The sequence below is a fragment of the Eptatretus burgeri genome, chromosome 15 (genome assembly GCF_056783735.1).
Source record: "Eptatretus burgeri isolate ZD-2024b chromosome 15, Ebu_testis_v1, whole genome shotgun sequence".
In the NCBI taxonomy this organism is placed as follows: domain Eukaryota; kingdom Metazoa; phylum Chordata; class Myxini; order Myxiniformes; family Myxinidae; genus Eptatretus; species Eptatretus burgeri.
Genome location: NC_140975.1, coordinates 20,213,897 through 20,230,524, shown reverse-complemented (window position 1 = coordinate 20,230,524; position 16,628 = coordinate 20,213,897). Strand labels below are relative to the sequence as shown.

Below are 16,628 nucleotides of genomic sequence, written 5' to 3'. Positions count from 1 at the left end.
ATTGATGCCACTCTGGCACCCTTGAGCATTTTTGTAGGAATCCATTAATATGCAAATTAGTGGTGGCCATTGTCAAATTACTATTTTTCTTAATATCTCCAAAAGTAAGCATCCAAATAGCCTGGTTGAGGTGTCTACACCCATGTTTTTAGGGTCACTGGTCATGATAAACCCACTTAAAATTTAATAACATTTAAATTTAGCTCATTAATATGCAAATTAGCAGTCGCCATCAAAATGAAAATTTTTCTTAATATCCCCAGAAGTAAGCATCCAAACAGCCTGGTTGAGGTGTCCAAACCCATGTTTTAGGGTGCTTCATAATAGGGGGTAAAAAATAAAAGTATGAATATTCATGCTTCCTGGGTGTGCCTTTGTTCCATTTGACAGTAGAAACATACACATCAAATATGAAGCAGATTGGAGGATGTTTAGGGGTTCCTCAAGTTGGCACAATATTGTTGAAATTTGCCAAACTGTAACTGACAACTTTCCATTGAATGTGCACAACGCAGTACACTTCACGCAGTACAATGCTTCGTAATCTATGGTATTTCTCTGAGCACTTGATAGCATTGGCACTTTTCGATGACCGGGTCTCTTGTGAGACAAAAATGGCAATGACTGCCAATTTTAAAAAGAAGCCAGCAGAGAAAATCCCTAAACATCTGGATGTAAAGTCTTTCAACTACGCCATGCCAAGAAACAATATGTCAGCCAACATTCTCTAAAAATCTTCGATTTGCTGCTAATGGATGGGCAAGAGGAGGCACACAACTTCCTGGTCAAGCAACCACTATTGTGGCCAGAAGATCCAGTCTATGTGAAGTTTAAAGAGGCTGTTCAAAGACTCAAAGTGGTGAATGACACTGCTGAGCGCGGCATAGCACTCATGACAGCGTATCATAGCAGTTTGACCCATGATGAGGAGCAGGTTCAATACCTGCTTCAGGTTGTGGCTGCCCACCGAAAGGCCATTCCAAAGCCGACTAAGGCCACTTTAACAATATAAGTGACATTTTAATTAACTGAACATTGAACTATTGACATGATATATTTCTGTAAAGACATTGTCACTGTATTTTGATTATTTCATGTTTAAAAGATCAAGCATTTTTTAGAATAGTATATTACATTGTGCAAATTACGTGTATTTTGTAAATATGAACCAAAATTGTGCCAACTTGAGGAACCCCAAAATATCATGGAATTTTGTTCATTTTTGACCTATAAGTTCTTATGGGGTATTGGAACAAAGGCAAAATCAGGGAGCAGCAAAAATCAAACTTTCATTTTTTTGGAACACCCGACTGGTCATGATAAACCCACTTACAATTTGATAACATTGAAATTTAGCTCATTAATATGCAAATTAGCAGTCGCCATTATTGAAAATGTAGATAAATACACATCTTCTTCTTCTTCTTCTTCTTCCTTCGGCTGCTCCCGTTAGGGGTCGCCACAGCGGATCATCCATATGATCCGCATAGTGATTTGGCACATGTTTTACACCGGATGCCCTTCCTGACGCAACCCTGGTCGCCTTTTACGACACAGGGATCTGGTACACCTATTTTAACCGGGGAATACACCGGCCCAGTACACTGGTACTCATTTCGCCGACCTCGGAAGGATGACAGGCTGAGTCAACCCCCTGGTGTTATATGACTTGGTATATACATATATATGTGTATATATATATATATATATATATATATATTCAGTGGCCCAACGGGGCTTGAACTCAGGACTTTTTGGGTCCCAAACCGCTGCCCTAACCACTGCGCCAACACCAGGCTTATAGACATATATACAGTCTAGGCTTATAGACATATAGATAGAAAAAAAACACTTCAGTCTTTGTGAATATTGATCACTTTATTATTCATACAGATTCAACAATTTGACAGTATGCAATGAAAGCAGCTAACAACATGAACAAAAGAAGACATTCCTGTGTAAATCAAATGTTTGTAAACCTTATGAAGGCTACTTCAATGCTTGGTGTCTCATTCAGTGTCAGAGTCATCATCACGGGCAAATGCAGCAGCTGTCTTGGTGCGCTCATTCCTGCAGCCAGTATCTCCATGGCACGTACAGAAAACTGTACTGGGTAAATCGCTCAGGATAAACCCATTTAACATTAACAGCCACTCGATACAGCTGTTGGTCGTTTGTGAAGATGGTTACGGTTTGTCCACACTCTGCTGTCAAGCGTTTTCCCTCCTCCATTGCTGTAAACATCGTGTCTGGATCAGCTGGATCCATATCTATGAGTGGTGTATAAATGGCCCTCGTTGCAGGTTGGATGGATCATCCTTGCTCTCTGCAGTGCTTTGTATTAAAGCCACCAAACTCTGGTGTGTTTTCATCAGAAGTGATTTGCTTCAGAAAAGAGAAATCTATATCTTGAACTCTCCTAAGTTGTATAGCTTGATGAGCCAATATGCGGAGAGGTAACACCACACGTGTGGCTTCTTCAACTGGCATTGCTGGTTTCTCAGGTCCCTTGTACCTTTGAACCGAAATGTCTTCTGTCACAGGTGTCTTCATTTCATCACGGGTCAATCATCTGATGATGGCTTCATCTTCAGATGTGGAAGATATCTCCTGATCTTTTATGGTAAGTAGTACTGCAAGAGAATGTGTTGAAACGAGTCCATTCTGGGATGAGATATTTGTGTCGAAGTTGTCAGCAACAACCTGAATGAGGCCACATTCAGCATTGGAGGTTCCCCTAATCCCAGAGTGAACAGTTGCAGCCTTTGCTGCTGATCTCTTGAAACGCTGAAACGCATCAGAGGAACAGGTCACACGATAGTTGTACAACTGCTTGATGAGGCTTTTACGACTGACTAGAACTCCCAGTGCTATTTGGAGTGTAGTTGGTCGATTGGTGATCATATTCGTTATGATGTTTCCTATCAGAGCTCCTGGAAGTGTGCAGTCCAGTTTAGCTGATATTTTGGAGAGTAGCAATTGAAGGGTTGAACTCACTGCTTCATTAGAAATATCTATATTAATTCTAGTCTGATAGGAACTGGGGTCGGACGACAACTGCTTAGATTCCTGTGCAACCTTCTTGGTAATTCGTTCTATGGAAACATCAATGGCATCATCTTCATCTGATGCTACTAAGTTGATCGCAGTAGACGCTCTGCTGCGAAACAAGATTAAACTAGTGACACCTTCACCAGATAGAACCAGAAGCTCAGAGCCAAGTATATCCAACAATTTGGATTACAGGGTTCGTTGAGAGTATAGCTTTCCTCCATGATCCTTGTACATATTGTAGACGTCGACTGAATTCCAGATGCGCAACATGTCGTTTTTCATCGATAGGATGGTAGAACTGACAGCTGGCTCAATGCCCTGAGTTTCTCTGCCACTGTGTGCTGCTGCTGCAACAGAACGGGGTGCCATGAAGGACTTTCTGCAGTCATCGTGATATCTCGCATCAGCACCACGAAGATTGCTGATTGTGCCCATTAATCGTATCTTGACCTGGAGTCTTTCTTCATCCTGGCGGGAATCGATAACATCTCGAATAGTTTGTTTTAAAGTTGTCCGATCAACACGATCTGCAGTCCTACAAAGGAGAACTCGCCGCCAACGATTAGGATTCTTTTTATCAAAGTTCATGATGCACTTTTCTCTGCAAAAAATGCAATGTTCTTTAAAGTCAAATACTGTCGTCTTTGAACGGCGGTTTCTTTTGCTTGCTGAAGCATCTTCCAAAAAGACATTACTCATTCGTTTCAAGTGTCTTTCTTTGTGTGAGCTTGATGTGTACATTGACACACAGTCTCTATGGCATTTGAGCTCGATAGATTTGTCTGCCTGTAATCTCTGTTCAAGCTCTTCATGTATACCATCTTGTCTTGCTTTGCTTGACTGGATGATACTTCGCACTCTGTCTGGACCAACTGTTACCAGAGGTTTTCCAGCTTTAGTTGCATCGTGGGGACTGAAGAAACAGTCTCCCATGGTGATGGAGCCTCAACCTGTAACAACAGAGGTAATTATAAACATCAGTAAACATTTAATTTCTTTGTTCGTATTTTAAAAAATTCTCATGAAATAGGTTCTACCCTGTGTACTTTTAAAAATCAATAAAACACACATTTGCTTTCAGACAGATCATGTTAAATAATAATTTTAAAAACTTGCTTGCAAATAATATCAATCATTCTACTGTATTGGAAGACATTACTCTTACGTATAACTCAGTTCTCCATCTTTCTTTCATTACATTACAAGCCTCAACTTACTTGATCAGAAACAGTTCATGCTGTTGATATTTTGAGGTCAGCCATTTCTTCACAACTGTACTGGGGATAAACGGCTCTGCGCAAGTTATTTTCAAACAGTTTTGTTGTTGAACATAACTGAACTGCAAAAACGCCGATCGGCGCGGACAAATTCAGGGGTTAGGGTTATGCAAATTTGCATATCAATGAGCTAAATTTCAACGTTATTAAATTGTAAGTGGGTTTATCATGACCAGTGACCCTAAACACATGGGTTTGGACACCTCAACCAGGCTGTTTGGATGCTTACTTCTGGAGATATTAAGAAAAATTGTTATTTTGATAATGGTGACTGCTAATTTGCATATTAATGAGCTAAATTTAAATGTTATTAAATTTTAAGTGGGTTTGTCATGGCCAGTGACCCTAAAAACATGGGTGTAGACACCTCAACCAGGCTATTTGGATGCTTACTTTTGGAGATATTAAGAAAAATAGTAATTTCGACAATGGCCACCGCTAATTTGCATTTTAATGCTTTTCTAGAAAAATGCTCAAGGGTGCCAGAGTGGCATCAAGCGGGATATTCATTCAGATGGTCTGGTGATCACAAAAATGCAGAAAAACATTGTGCGGACCCTAATGCACGCTTTTATGGCCAACACTCCGACTAGGTGGAAATGTTAGGTGTGTGACAAGGACAAATTGATTTGGTTTTAATGAAGATCTGGATCCGGATACGAGAATTAAAAATAATAAAATTTCAGTGATTGTTCACCATTGACGGATAGGGACAAAAATAATATACAGCATGATGTTTCAAAAAGTTGTGGACGAGTTATGACAAAACTTGGTGGATGAGTTGGTTCGGTGACAAGAACAAGCCGATTCGATTTTGGTTCAGATCCGACGACCTATCAGTGGGATACAACACATAATGTGTTCAGCTTGGTGGAGGTGTGTGCTCCACTGAGTGCCATTCTCCTTTTGTTTGGTTCATCTGTCCGATTTAATGTAACCTTGAACCTTTTGGACTTTTGTCATCAATGTGCAACCACTGGGTTGTCATAACATATCCTCCCCCCCCCCCGCCTTCCCCGCGCCAGTTTCTAGATGTTTTATAAATACCTCACGGGTAGCATGTTCCATTTTTTTTTGTCTTGGCTTATAACAATGAATAAGTGTGCACATTGCTGGTGCACATTTGGTTGCTGATCTAACTATAAACTTTCATTTTGGTGTTTCACAGGTGGGGCATTGCATCATTGAGTACTATGTCCTTTGGAGGGGAGCTTTAAGCTGGCTGTTCTGTCTAACATTCACACACGTGTTTTACATACTCTACACAACCATTTAAAAAGAGTAGGTTATTGACTGTTGGCACCCGAACCGGATTCCAAATGCCTGTCTCGATTCCACTCTGAGACGATATGGGCACCACTCGTTGGCAGCATCACCCACTGAAATCTTCCAATGGGCAAACTGTCAGTCATGGGACAGATAAGACAAAACGAGGCTTCTTTTGATGCTGATTTGTATTTTCTACCAGAATGTGGTATAGCTAGATTTGTTGGGGTTTATAGTCTACTAGTAGTAATGCCCAGCGTTGTTCGGGCTAGCAATAAAGCCTGGCGTTGCCCGGGCTTTCTTGCAAATTTCCTGAATAGCTGTTAGCGGTTGGCGGTTAGGGTTAGGGTTAGGGTTAGCTGTTAGGGTTGGGGTTAGTGTTAGGGTAGCTAACCCTAACCCTAACACTAACCCAAACCCTAACCCTAACCCTAACAGCTTGGGGTAGCGGAGGTAAACAGCGCCCGGGGCAAAGTGGAAATTTGCGTCCCCCGTAGGCCTTAAACTTGAGTGGATTTGAATGGAAAATCCCATAAGGGATATCGATTTATCGATTTTTTTCTAATATCGGAAGTGTTCTGGAAAAAAATTTATAGCCAATGACCTAAGTTAGACCAAAAGCCATAATCGTACCGAATTTGAATGGAATCCGTTTGAGTTTGTGAAAATGCATCAAAACGAATTTTGAGGGGCCTCTTAAGGAAGACAATAATATCATTAGTATATGTGCCAAATCTTGTTTCATTTCATGCAGTAACAAAAATCTGATGGTGGAACAAAGAAAGGGGCATGCCGAAATACTAATATAGATTAACTGTCTGCATACATGCCATGATAGACTTAGCTCTACACACGTTTTAATGGTGTGAGCACCTGTTCACATCGACCTCTTGCACATAAATATATGTCCAATAATGTGGCTAGGAGGTAGTTTACTTGCCTTTGAGCTGTCTAATCTAGATTTGATTATTGCCCCAACTATAAACTGTTGGACTGGTGAAGCATTGCATCAAAAAGTTTGTATCATTCATTGGATGGGACGTTAAGTTATCTGCAAGCATTGCTGGTGAATGTTGAAAGCCCCAGGGTAAAGTTTGACAATGAGTAGGTGAGTTGTCACTGCCTGCCGGCACCTTGTGCAAATTCCGAATTCCTGTCCTAACCTGATGTAGGGCTCATGCCTGTTGCCACCCAGAGGTGACCGTCAGGGCACCCTCAGTTTGACAAAGGACCTCCAACCTACCAGGATATGGTATTACACCAAATATAAACAGTTGTCTGTATTGTATTGCAACAGCCTGTGTTAGCCTGTTGATACCAGGTTCTTCGTCCACCAGTGTGCGATTCACCTTGAGTTGTTTTCATTGCATGGCAGAATGTGGATTGCTTTCAATGAGGGAAACTTTTCAGGAATGGAATGTGGGTGTTGTAAGTGATAATGCCCTCCAGCAGCACTTGCTTCAACATGGAATGCTCCATCATTGAAATGTAGAAGGAAGGAACATGGATTTTGATGTTTGGGAGGCAGGGCCAAGGCACCATCAATACAGGATTCTTAATATTTATTGGAATCCTTTTGCACCATCATGCCACATGGGGCAGTTTTTGGAAATCCATCAGTTTTTGAAATGTACAAAATGTCTACAAGATCTGGAGACAGTTTTTATGTGATGCTTCGATGTAAACCTTTTGTTCCTGTGCTCAACCTGCCCCCCCTCTATCCTTCCCCCACCTCTTCCCCACCCTCCCTCCCAGGAATGCTCATGGTTGCAGCACAGTTTCTAGGCCACTGTACCATTTTAAAATGCTCTCTGCCAATCAATCAATGCTATTTCCCAGCAATACAGCTGTTGCTCTTTGGTCTTCCTTTATATGTACCAAACTGTGAATTTCCTCCTTGGGAGGAGGTGGAGGAGGGATTCTGACCTGTTATTTATATTCGTTTATGTTGGGGGGGGGGGTTCGCAATGTTTTCTATAAGGGTGTTCACACTTTCATAAAACTTGATTTGGAGGAAATCTTAAATTTGTGTAATTGTATTATTCACATGAGCGTTAAGGTAATGCTGAATAATTCTTATGGTTGCGTGTGTTGTTGTGTCATCAGAAAGGTATACAGTGACCTGCAAAACCATTCACCCCCCTCCAAAGTTTTCACATTTTGATGCCATCTGAGCTTATTTCATGCTCTCAAATCAAACTTAATATATAAAGTCTTCACAAACTACTCCGAAGTGATAAAGGTAAAAAAATGCAGATAAAATTTGAATAAGTTAAATTAACAGAAAATCTGATGATTCTCAGTTGTATAAGTATTCAAACTTTTTGCCAAATTAACCCTAAATCACTTTGGAAGCAAATTAATTGTTTGAAAGGTTAAAAAATAAGTGTAATAGGTTTCACATGTATGTAATCAGTGGTTTAACTGCAAAATTAAACTCTCCCACTTATCTAAAGAGATTCAAGATGAAACTCACTTGGTCAACCAACAAGGCAAGCATGAAGGCCAATAGGCTTTCCAAAGAAGTCAGACATAAAGTGGTGGGGAAGCATCATTCAGGAGAGGGTTATAAGAAGATTTCAAGGTCACTCATTATCTCTGAGTACGAAGAAATCCATCATTAAGAAGTGGAAGACTTATCATACATATCATTCAGCCCACCTGAGCTCCTGACCACATACAAAGCTTTCGTCCACAGCCTGATGGAGTACTGATCTCCTCTCTGGGCTGGTGCTCCTGCATCTCACCTTTCTCGGCTTCACGCTGTGAAAACCAAGGCATTTAGGATCATTGGTATTTCCCGTGATGAGGCTGAGTCTTTGGGCCTCTTGCTCTCTCACCGCAGGCAGGTCTGTGGTCTTTCTGTCTTCTATCGTCTCCTCTCCGGTTTTGCGCCAGCTGCTCTGTCTGTGATATGTCCCCACCATATTTCCGCAAGGTGCTCAATGTCCACCAACAACCCCCCTCTGATAAAACGACCAAAATCATGAATCACTGCTCACCTACACTTTCATTCCTCTTTTTCCCTACCTTTGGAATAAACTCCCACACTCTCTTAAATTCCATTCTTCCCTCCAGGCCTTCAAAACAGCTGTTCACCACCACCTCTTATCTTCCCCCATCCAAAACCACGATCTTTTCTATCCCCGCTAATTCACCCCAAACCCACCTCCTTCAAATTTCCTGCTTTCCTTCCTGAATGTCCCTGTAATGTCCATCTTGTGTACCCCATGTTCCCCACCCCATCCCACTCCCTTCCACAGATCTCCTAATGTCTCTGTTCCCAATTGTTTTGTCCTTCCCTCTCCCACCCCACTTGTCTCATGCCCCCCTTGCTGTGCGTTGTGTGTTAGCTCTCATACGAGCCTCAACAATGAATATATATATATACCACCCAGACTCAACCCAGATCTGTTTGTCAGGATAAAAGGGACTATGGATAGTGTAAAGTACAGGAGAATCCTTGATGAAAACCTGAGTCAGCCATGAATCTTAAACTGGGTAGGAGATTCACATTTCAACAGGACAATGATCCAAAGCACAAAGCTCAAGCCACACTGGAGTGGCTCAATAAGAATAAAATAAATGTTCTTGAGTTGCCCAGTCAAAGTCTTGACTTGAATCCAAATGAACATTTATGGTGAGATTTGAAGATTGCAGTCCATCGAAGATCCCCATCAAACAGGGAAGAACGAGAGCAATTTTCACGTGAAGAATGGGCAAAGATTTCACCATCTCACTGTGGCATGATGGTGGAGACCTAACCACAAACACTCATAGCATTCATTGCTGTAAAAGGTTCTTCCACCAAGTACTGACCTCAGGGGTTGACTACTTTTACAACCAGTGAATTTTAATTTGCACATGTTTCTTGCAGGTATTCTTGACATGTAGCCTCCTTCAACTATAACAGTGTTTAGTTTCATCTCTTCAGTTATAAATATCACAGTTCATTTGGAAAAACTGTTTCTACATAATTCGTAATTCATCTAAATGTGGCATTATCGGTAAGGGGTGAATACTTTTGCCGGACACTGTACAAGAAAGCTCAGGAGTATTCCTACATGAAACACTGCACTGTCTTCTTAATATGAGATCCCTTTCAAGGAACTTCAACGCAGGAGGAGGCCATTCGGTCCATCAAAGCCTGCACTCTTATTGCCAACCTATAGTTATTTGTCCGTGTTCTCTCTGTTTTTGAATGCTGAGCATCAACCAAGGAAAAGCAGCACATACCATTTTCAAAGTCTTCGGTATGACTCTGCCAGGGTTCGAACCACGACCTCCCAGACTCAGAGGGACACTCTAACCATCATTTCACCGAGTCTGATTTGAATGTGTTGACTCCTAGCCATGATATCTTTCTCGCCAAATGTTTGAAATTTCCATCTGAGCATGATTTTTTTTTTTGGGGGGGGGGGGGGGGGGTAGGAATGGGGTTCTTGTGGAAGTGTTTTGATAGCTTGCTGAATATTTTATGCATTATTTCTATGCAGTTTGAACACTAGCTAGTTTTCCTCTACAATCTGATCTGAATTATTTCATAAGTATTCACTTCAGATTTGTCAGTTGTGAATTGGTTAACATACAATTTTAAAAACACGATAAATACCACTCTTTCTTGCCAAACGTAAAAAAATGAAATCTCACATTCCAAGACAACAAATGACGTCATGTGTGGGAGGTTATGGAAAGAGTAGTGAAGTGAAAGACAGCGGTGTAATGTTCTGAGAACGCCTTCCTATCACTCACCCTTCCCGCAGTGACCCCAATCCAAGCAACCAGCGTGTAAACAAGGGTATCAATGGTGACGTGAACCTCAGAATCCAGAACCTTGCCATCCTGGTGAGACACCTCAAGGCATATTATCAGGTAGGCATGTTGAACACCACTTGCCAAGTCCTCACCTTTACCTGAAGGCACGTCTGGTTGTGATGAGCATTGGGATGTATCTAACGCCACTGAAAATGTAAGGGATGGGGAAGGTACTCGAGATGTTGATCTGAGGAATCGATTGTGTTTTGTTTGTTTCTTGAGCCTGTGGTTTGTTGGTAGTTTAATAATGTAGAGTTTTGTTTTGTTGACTTGCCTGGCTCAGACTCCTTGTTCTGTACGCGCCAGTTCCATTATAAAAGGGTCAATCATCGCACAGTGTTACATTTGGCTACCTTAATATTGAAAGACGTCGAGCCTCTGCTTTTTTTTTGTAATTGTATCAAAAAGAGACCATCACCAAGTTGATACAACCCATGCTCGTGACAAAAAAATAATGGTTGTAATTGGGAAAATCCGTTTTCAAAATTAAAAGCACCACTAACCCGTGTAGCTGTTTCACAGTTACCTGTGCCTTGCCTACTGGGCAGCTGTACTAGTTGATGCTGCTTTTAGTTTTGAATAGTTCCACTGTGTTTATATTAACTGCATTTCTTGCATATGACTAGCGTTAAGTTTTACTCGCAGAAAAGCCCATCAAGACGACGGGTGACCCTTCTGTATTTTCACACTATTCAGCCTTGAAAACTCTTACTAAAACCAAAATTGCACATGAAAAACCTTCATTTATTTCACAATTTGCTCAACGCTCTACTTGGGTGGTGTATAGGCCACAGAAAGCTACTACCATCGCTCCAAAAAATAATAAAAATAACCAGGGTTACACACATGAAGCCAAACCATGTGTACTGCTATTGTGCGTATTATATAATACGTCATGGTTACATAGCTCGGATAATTCCATTTATACTGGGTAATTGGCTTACACCAGAGGCTTGAGGCCTATAAGTACCTTCACAAAATGGTGGACATATATATATATATATATATATATATATATATATATATATATATTGTTGCGAATTCGCGCCCGCCGGCGTGCGAACGGCCGCGTAACTCGAATCGCGGCACGTTGCCCACCGGACGGACAATTCTGTCGTGACCCTCTCGGACCAACGCCAGGAGCTGGTCACAGGTGGGCCTTTCGACCTCACCACAATCGTGCCAATCGGCCACCCGCGTAGGATAGGGTTGTTCGGCAAACTCGACCTACCTAAGTACCCACGCGGATGGTAAACCGGGCGATCGTACCTCGCTGCAGGTCGACTCCGGACACGAGCCGCTTGGGCGGCCCGTTCCGGACTATCGGGATAACCGAGCGGTGTTATCGTCGACCTGGACGGTTCAGATTAATTACCGGGATGTTGCACCCACTATGAACCCCTTACGTGAAGCAGGATGGAGAGTCAATAGAGAAAAGACAAAGCGAAACGGGCACAGCTCAACCTGAAAGCACTTTATTACGCGACACACGGAAAGCACGTATATACAGCCATGCACAATCAAAATGCACATAAAGCAAATGTAGGAGTTAAAACTGACTACATGCACACACGGCAACACTTATACAGTTTTACTTCACAGACGGCGCCAACACACATTTACACAAAAGCAAAGGAAAGAAGCCACCCTCACAGACAAGGAGGCAGACGGGCCCGTAGGCCAAATGTGGACGTGACCTGGGGGAGCGGCCAGGTCCGCGAGATCGGGGAGGTCTTACCCGCGTCCTCGTGACGCGTTGGCGGGCAAGCCGCAAATGTGGCCGCGCCGCTGTGCCCCGACTCCGTGCCCCTTGGCGGGTTTCGTTGGCACCACGTTTGGGGTGGGGTGGGAACGGGGAACCCTTTTTGCACTATCTCACCGCGGGGGAAAGGGGGAATTGTTGATGCCCTAGGGGAGGGGAGTGGCTGGCTGGCTTGGGTCTCGCGACGAGACGAGCGATCCCCCACACCGCAACCTCGTCGCCGACCCCTGTCCTTCCTGCCTCGGACCCGAGCTCCCTTGCTTGCAGTTCCACCGCGCGCACTCGACTCCACTCCGCCAACGCAACGCTCCTTGTCCCCCAAGAGCAACCTCTCGACGACACTCTCCAAGCATCTCCAAAACCCAACTCGCTCCAATTCGCCTTGCGCTCGCCTTTTTATAGGCGGCAGGAGCAGCCAATATGCAAATTTGAGCATCAGAACGCGATTGGAGGCGGGGCCACGCCGCCCCCCCCCCGGTCAGCCATTGGTCAGGCAAAAATGGGCGTGAACCTCTCCTGATCCTAAAATTTGCATGTACGGACTTCACATACACACGCTTGGAGGCGGGGCCAAGCCGCCCCGCGCTCGCCAATTGGATGGAGGAGAAGTGGGCGTGAAGCGTTTCTGATCCGAATTTTCCCCTCAGAAAGGCCGCCATTCGCGCTCGCGGCTCGGTGCGTTCGGCACCAATCGCTGAACAGGCCCGAGACAGCCCGACGTTCAGTGTTCACAGGTGGTGCGGGAATGGCCGTGGAAGCGATGATGTGGGATGGATTCGTGAAGGTAAAAGCGAAGGTGGTGGAGGGTTGGCGTTGTGGTTGTTGTCTGCGGGTTGGAGCGTGGTTGTGGTTGGTGACGATGGCTGGTGTGGTGGTTAAGGTGGTTGTTGTGTGATGGCGGTTGAGACGTGGTTGGTTCAAAATAACGACAGAAAATAAAAAAATGCCTAACTCAAAGCGTCGCAGCCCGGATGAATCGCATAAATTCCCTCTATACAACGGGTTTGGGCTAACTACACATGTACCTATCTAGATATCTCATCTGCGGGCCCTTTATGGTGTAAGGCGAATTTCCACAGCCGTAACAATATATATATATACATATATATATATATATATATATATATATATATATATATATATATATATATATATATATATATATATATATATTTCGAAGTTACAATTGTGGGTGGAGTCGGGCCAGCTGTCCAACCAACGGGGCGAAGGCAGTTCATCGACACATCTGTGGATATATAGTCCAAAATCGAACTGGCTTTTATATCTCATTGTGAATTTGGAGTAATCCTCAGATAAACTCAGGCATTGGCCGTGCATGTGGTCATTACCCTGCCAAGTGAAGTGAAGTGAAGTGAAAAGCGGGGTTAAGCAATTTGGTTCATGTCCCTCCATCCGTCATCCGTCAGTCTGTCTGTTTACAAACGTCGGTTTTTAATAATGAACAATTAATTTAAATTGAATGTTATATTTTGAACACGAATCGGAAAGCAAACCTGCCATTTTACAGGACCTTTTCTCTGAATTTGAATTTGTCCCGACCGCACATGCACAGAGAGGAGCGGGATAATGTTTTTGACTCTGTCTGCCTGCCTGGCAGACAAAGGAAATTGAAAATCATTCCAAATAGGAAACTTCCTGTTTTTCAGGACTTGATAAAGGACACATACAGCAGGCACAAATAACGCATGTAACGTGTTCGATAGGGTGGTGTAATAGCCACTGCACCAACGGCGGTAAAATGTTGGTAAATTCCGCAATTTTATTCATATGACTTTTACAATCTTTATTTTATTTAAATTTAATTATATGCCTGAACATTGTAGAACACAAATGCCGCCTTTGCATTTTCAAAATCCTTCCGTTTAGCAGTATGTGGACATGTTAAATAGGGTGGTGTATCAAGGTGATGTATAAGACTCCTTCAATAGTGCTAAACTTCTGGAATTTTTTTTTTTAACGAGCTTTGAAATCATTGTTTTATTTCAATCAAAGTACATACATTAACACTCCATGGGGTAACGTGTTCTATGAACTCTCCAGTTGGAGTAGATATGCAAGCTTGAGAACATGGTTGTAGTTTCATTGGCAAGTGATTAACCCAATGGATAAGAGTGTGTGATGTTAAAGTGAATTGTATTTGATCTGAGTGAAACCATTCTTCTTTTCTGAAAATCTAAGGAAGCGATGGACACGACGACAGAAATAGGATTAGCGTGGTTTAACACATTGCATTACCGACACTTGCATTTTGGCTGCCATTGTATTATGTAAAAGAGTGAGTGTTTAACCCCAATTAGGCAGCTGAATTATGTAATTTGAATGATTATATTATGGTTAAAAATAATTGTTTAAGGCTTTTGTTTGTGGTTGAAAACACTGCCATACCAAAAGTCATGGGACACGCAATTTTATTTGCAATGCGCAACTTGTGTAGCATATTTTCGAGCTTCCCTGTGCCCTAAACGCACCCTTGACCCATACTCTAACATCTGCCATCAGGTTTTCTTCATTTGGAGTTGTGTTTACTCACCATTCCTCCTGTGATGTTTTCGAGTCTTTTTGATTTTTTTTTGGTCATTCTCGTCAAGCTACATAAGCCCTGCCATCAGAGATGAACAATTTATACCTGAACATGTCACTCCACAACTTGTTAACCTCCGCCATCGAAGATCGGAGGTTACTGTTTTCACCCCTTTTTGTTTGTTTGTTTGTTTGTTTGTGAACAGTATTACGGAAAAACTCCTGGACGGATTTCGACGAAACTTGGTGGGGGGGATTAGGTATGGTTCAAGGATCATGCCATTAGATTTTGGACTTGGTCCAAAATCCAATATGGCCGCTATGGCGACCATTTTGAAAAAATATTTGAATTTTTTTTTTTGGCATTTCTACATGTTTTAAGTGATTTCCAATCCCCCTCCCCCCCAAAAAAAAATTGTTAGAAAAAAAAAAATTTTTTGCAACTTTTTTTTCAACAAAATTTCGATTTTTTTTTTTTTTTTGCATTTCTTCATGTTATCAGTGATTTCCAACAAAAAAACATGCCAAAATTATAATTGCGGCTGATTTTGGAACTTCAGGTGGATATACCCTCGTAAAATCAATTTCTGTCTCAAGGAATCTAGTTATGACGAATGAAGAGTATGTAAAAGGGAAAGTTGCAAACTATAACTCTGTGATCACTGTTGACGTCAAATTGAATGAATAGGATATCAGGTTCACTTGAGTGACCTAGCAGTATTGGCGGCGGAAGTTTTGCACTCTACTGAGTGCTCCCCCTCTAGTTTCAATATGTGTTGGATCCTTTGGACCTATTTGTTACACCACAACATGTGGCACCCTGCATTCACCACATCGAAAAAAGCATGTGTGTGAGTGCTCTCCCTCCTATGGTATTAGTTCTTCCTGCCACTGGGTGTGAAGTTTCCTGATTGCTTCTGACACGAGACGTCTCAGTGCTATGTTAGTCAAGATGGCAGAGGGCAGCACGGCAAGCGTGAAGCACTGAAGATGAGAGTTGGGATGATTGACTGGAGATGACTGGAGATGACTGGAGATGAGAGTTGGGATGATGGACTGGAGATGAGATGACTGCAATTGGTCAATAAGCCCATACTTTCTGCTCACCTCCGCTCATTGGTTCCTATTTTTTTCCTTCCTGTGGAACCATCTTCCACATTCTCTTCAATTTCATTCTTCCCTCCAGATCTTCAAGACAGCTCCATCCATCCATTGGGACCATACTCTGTGCAGAGCGTTGATGCTGCCTAAGCAGTATTCTTGGCTATTGGGCACAATTCCAGATAGGTCACCACTTTGACACAGTATACCAGCAAGCTGGCACTCATTTTGCCAACCTCGGAAGCATGACAGGCTGAGTCAACCCCCTGGTGTTCCAGGACCCCAGGATCCCAAGCCACCATCCAAACCACTAAGCCAAAGCCAGGCTTTTCAAGACAGCTGTTCAACACCATCTCAGATCATTCCCCATCCAAAACCATGATCTTTACTACCCTCATTAACCCTCCCAAGCCCACCCCAGTCATCCTCCTCGACCTCTCATTCTTCCCCACATCACTTATTTGTCCAAGTCTCCCTCTATTTTGTCCCTCGACCCTGCTGTTTGCAGTCCCCCCCCCCCCTTTGTACTTTTCATTACATCCGCCACTGAAGGATTATGGAGATTGTTTTCACTGCCGTCTGTTTGTTTGTGAGTAGGATATCTCATAGAATTGTGGACAGATTCGGACGAAATTTGTGCACAGGTTGGGTGTGTGACAAGGATGAACTGATTAGATTTTGGTGAAGATACGGATCTGAGAATTTTTGTTAGTGATTCTTCACCATTGAGAGATCGGGCCAAAAACGATATATAGCACGATATCTCAAAAAGTTGTGGACGATTTCAGACGAAACTTGGTGGATGAGTGGGG

At 42.7% G+C, this 16,628-nt stretch overlaps 1 protein-coding gene across 5 annotated transcripts in view; it reads left to right on the top strand.

The window, feature by feature from the left end:
* Nucleotides 1-16,628, top strand: part of CCDC88A (coiled-coil and HOOK domain protein 88A) — a 176,524-nt gene that overhangs the window by 52,143 nt on the left and 107,753 nt on the right. For 4 of the 5 annotated variants that reach the window (XM_085858535.1, XM_085858533.1, XM_085858534.1 and 1 more), the window contains exon 3: nucleotides 10,361-10,469. The exons of the other annotated variant lie outside the window; for it this stretch is intronic. In XM_085858535.1, coding sequence (XP_085714661.1) covers nucleotides 10,361-10,469 — 109 coding nt within the window. The remainder of the gene's footprint in view (nucleotides 1-10,360; nucleotides 10,470-16,628) is intronic. 5 annotated transcript variants of the gene reach the window in all.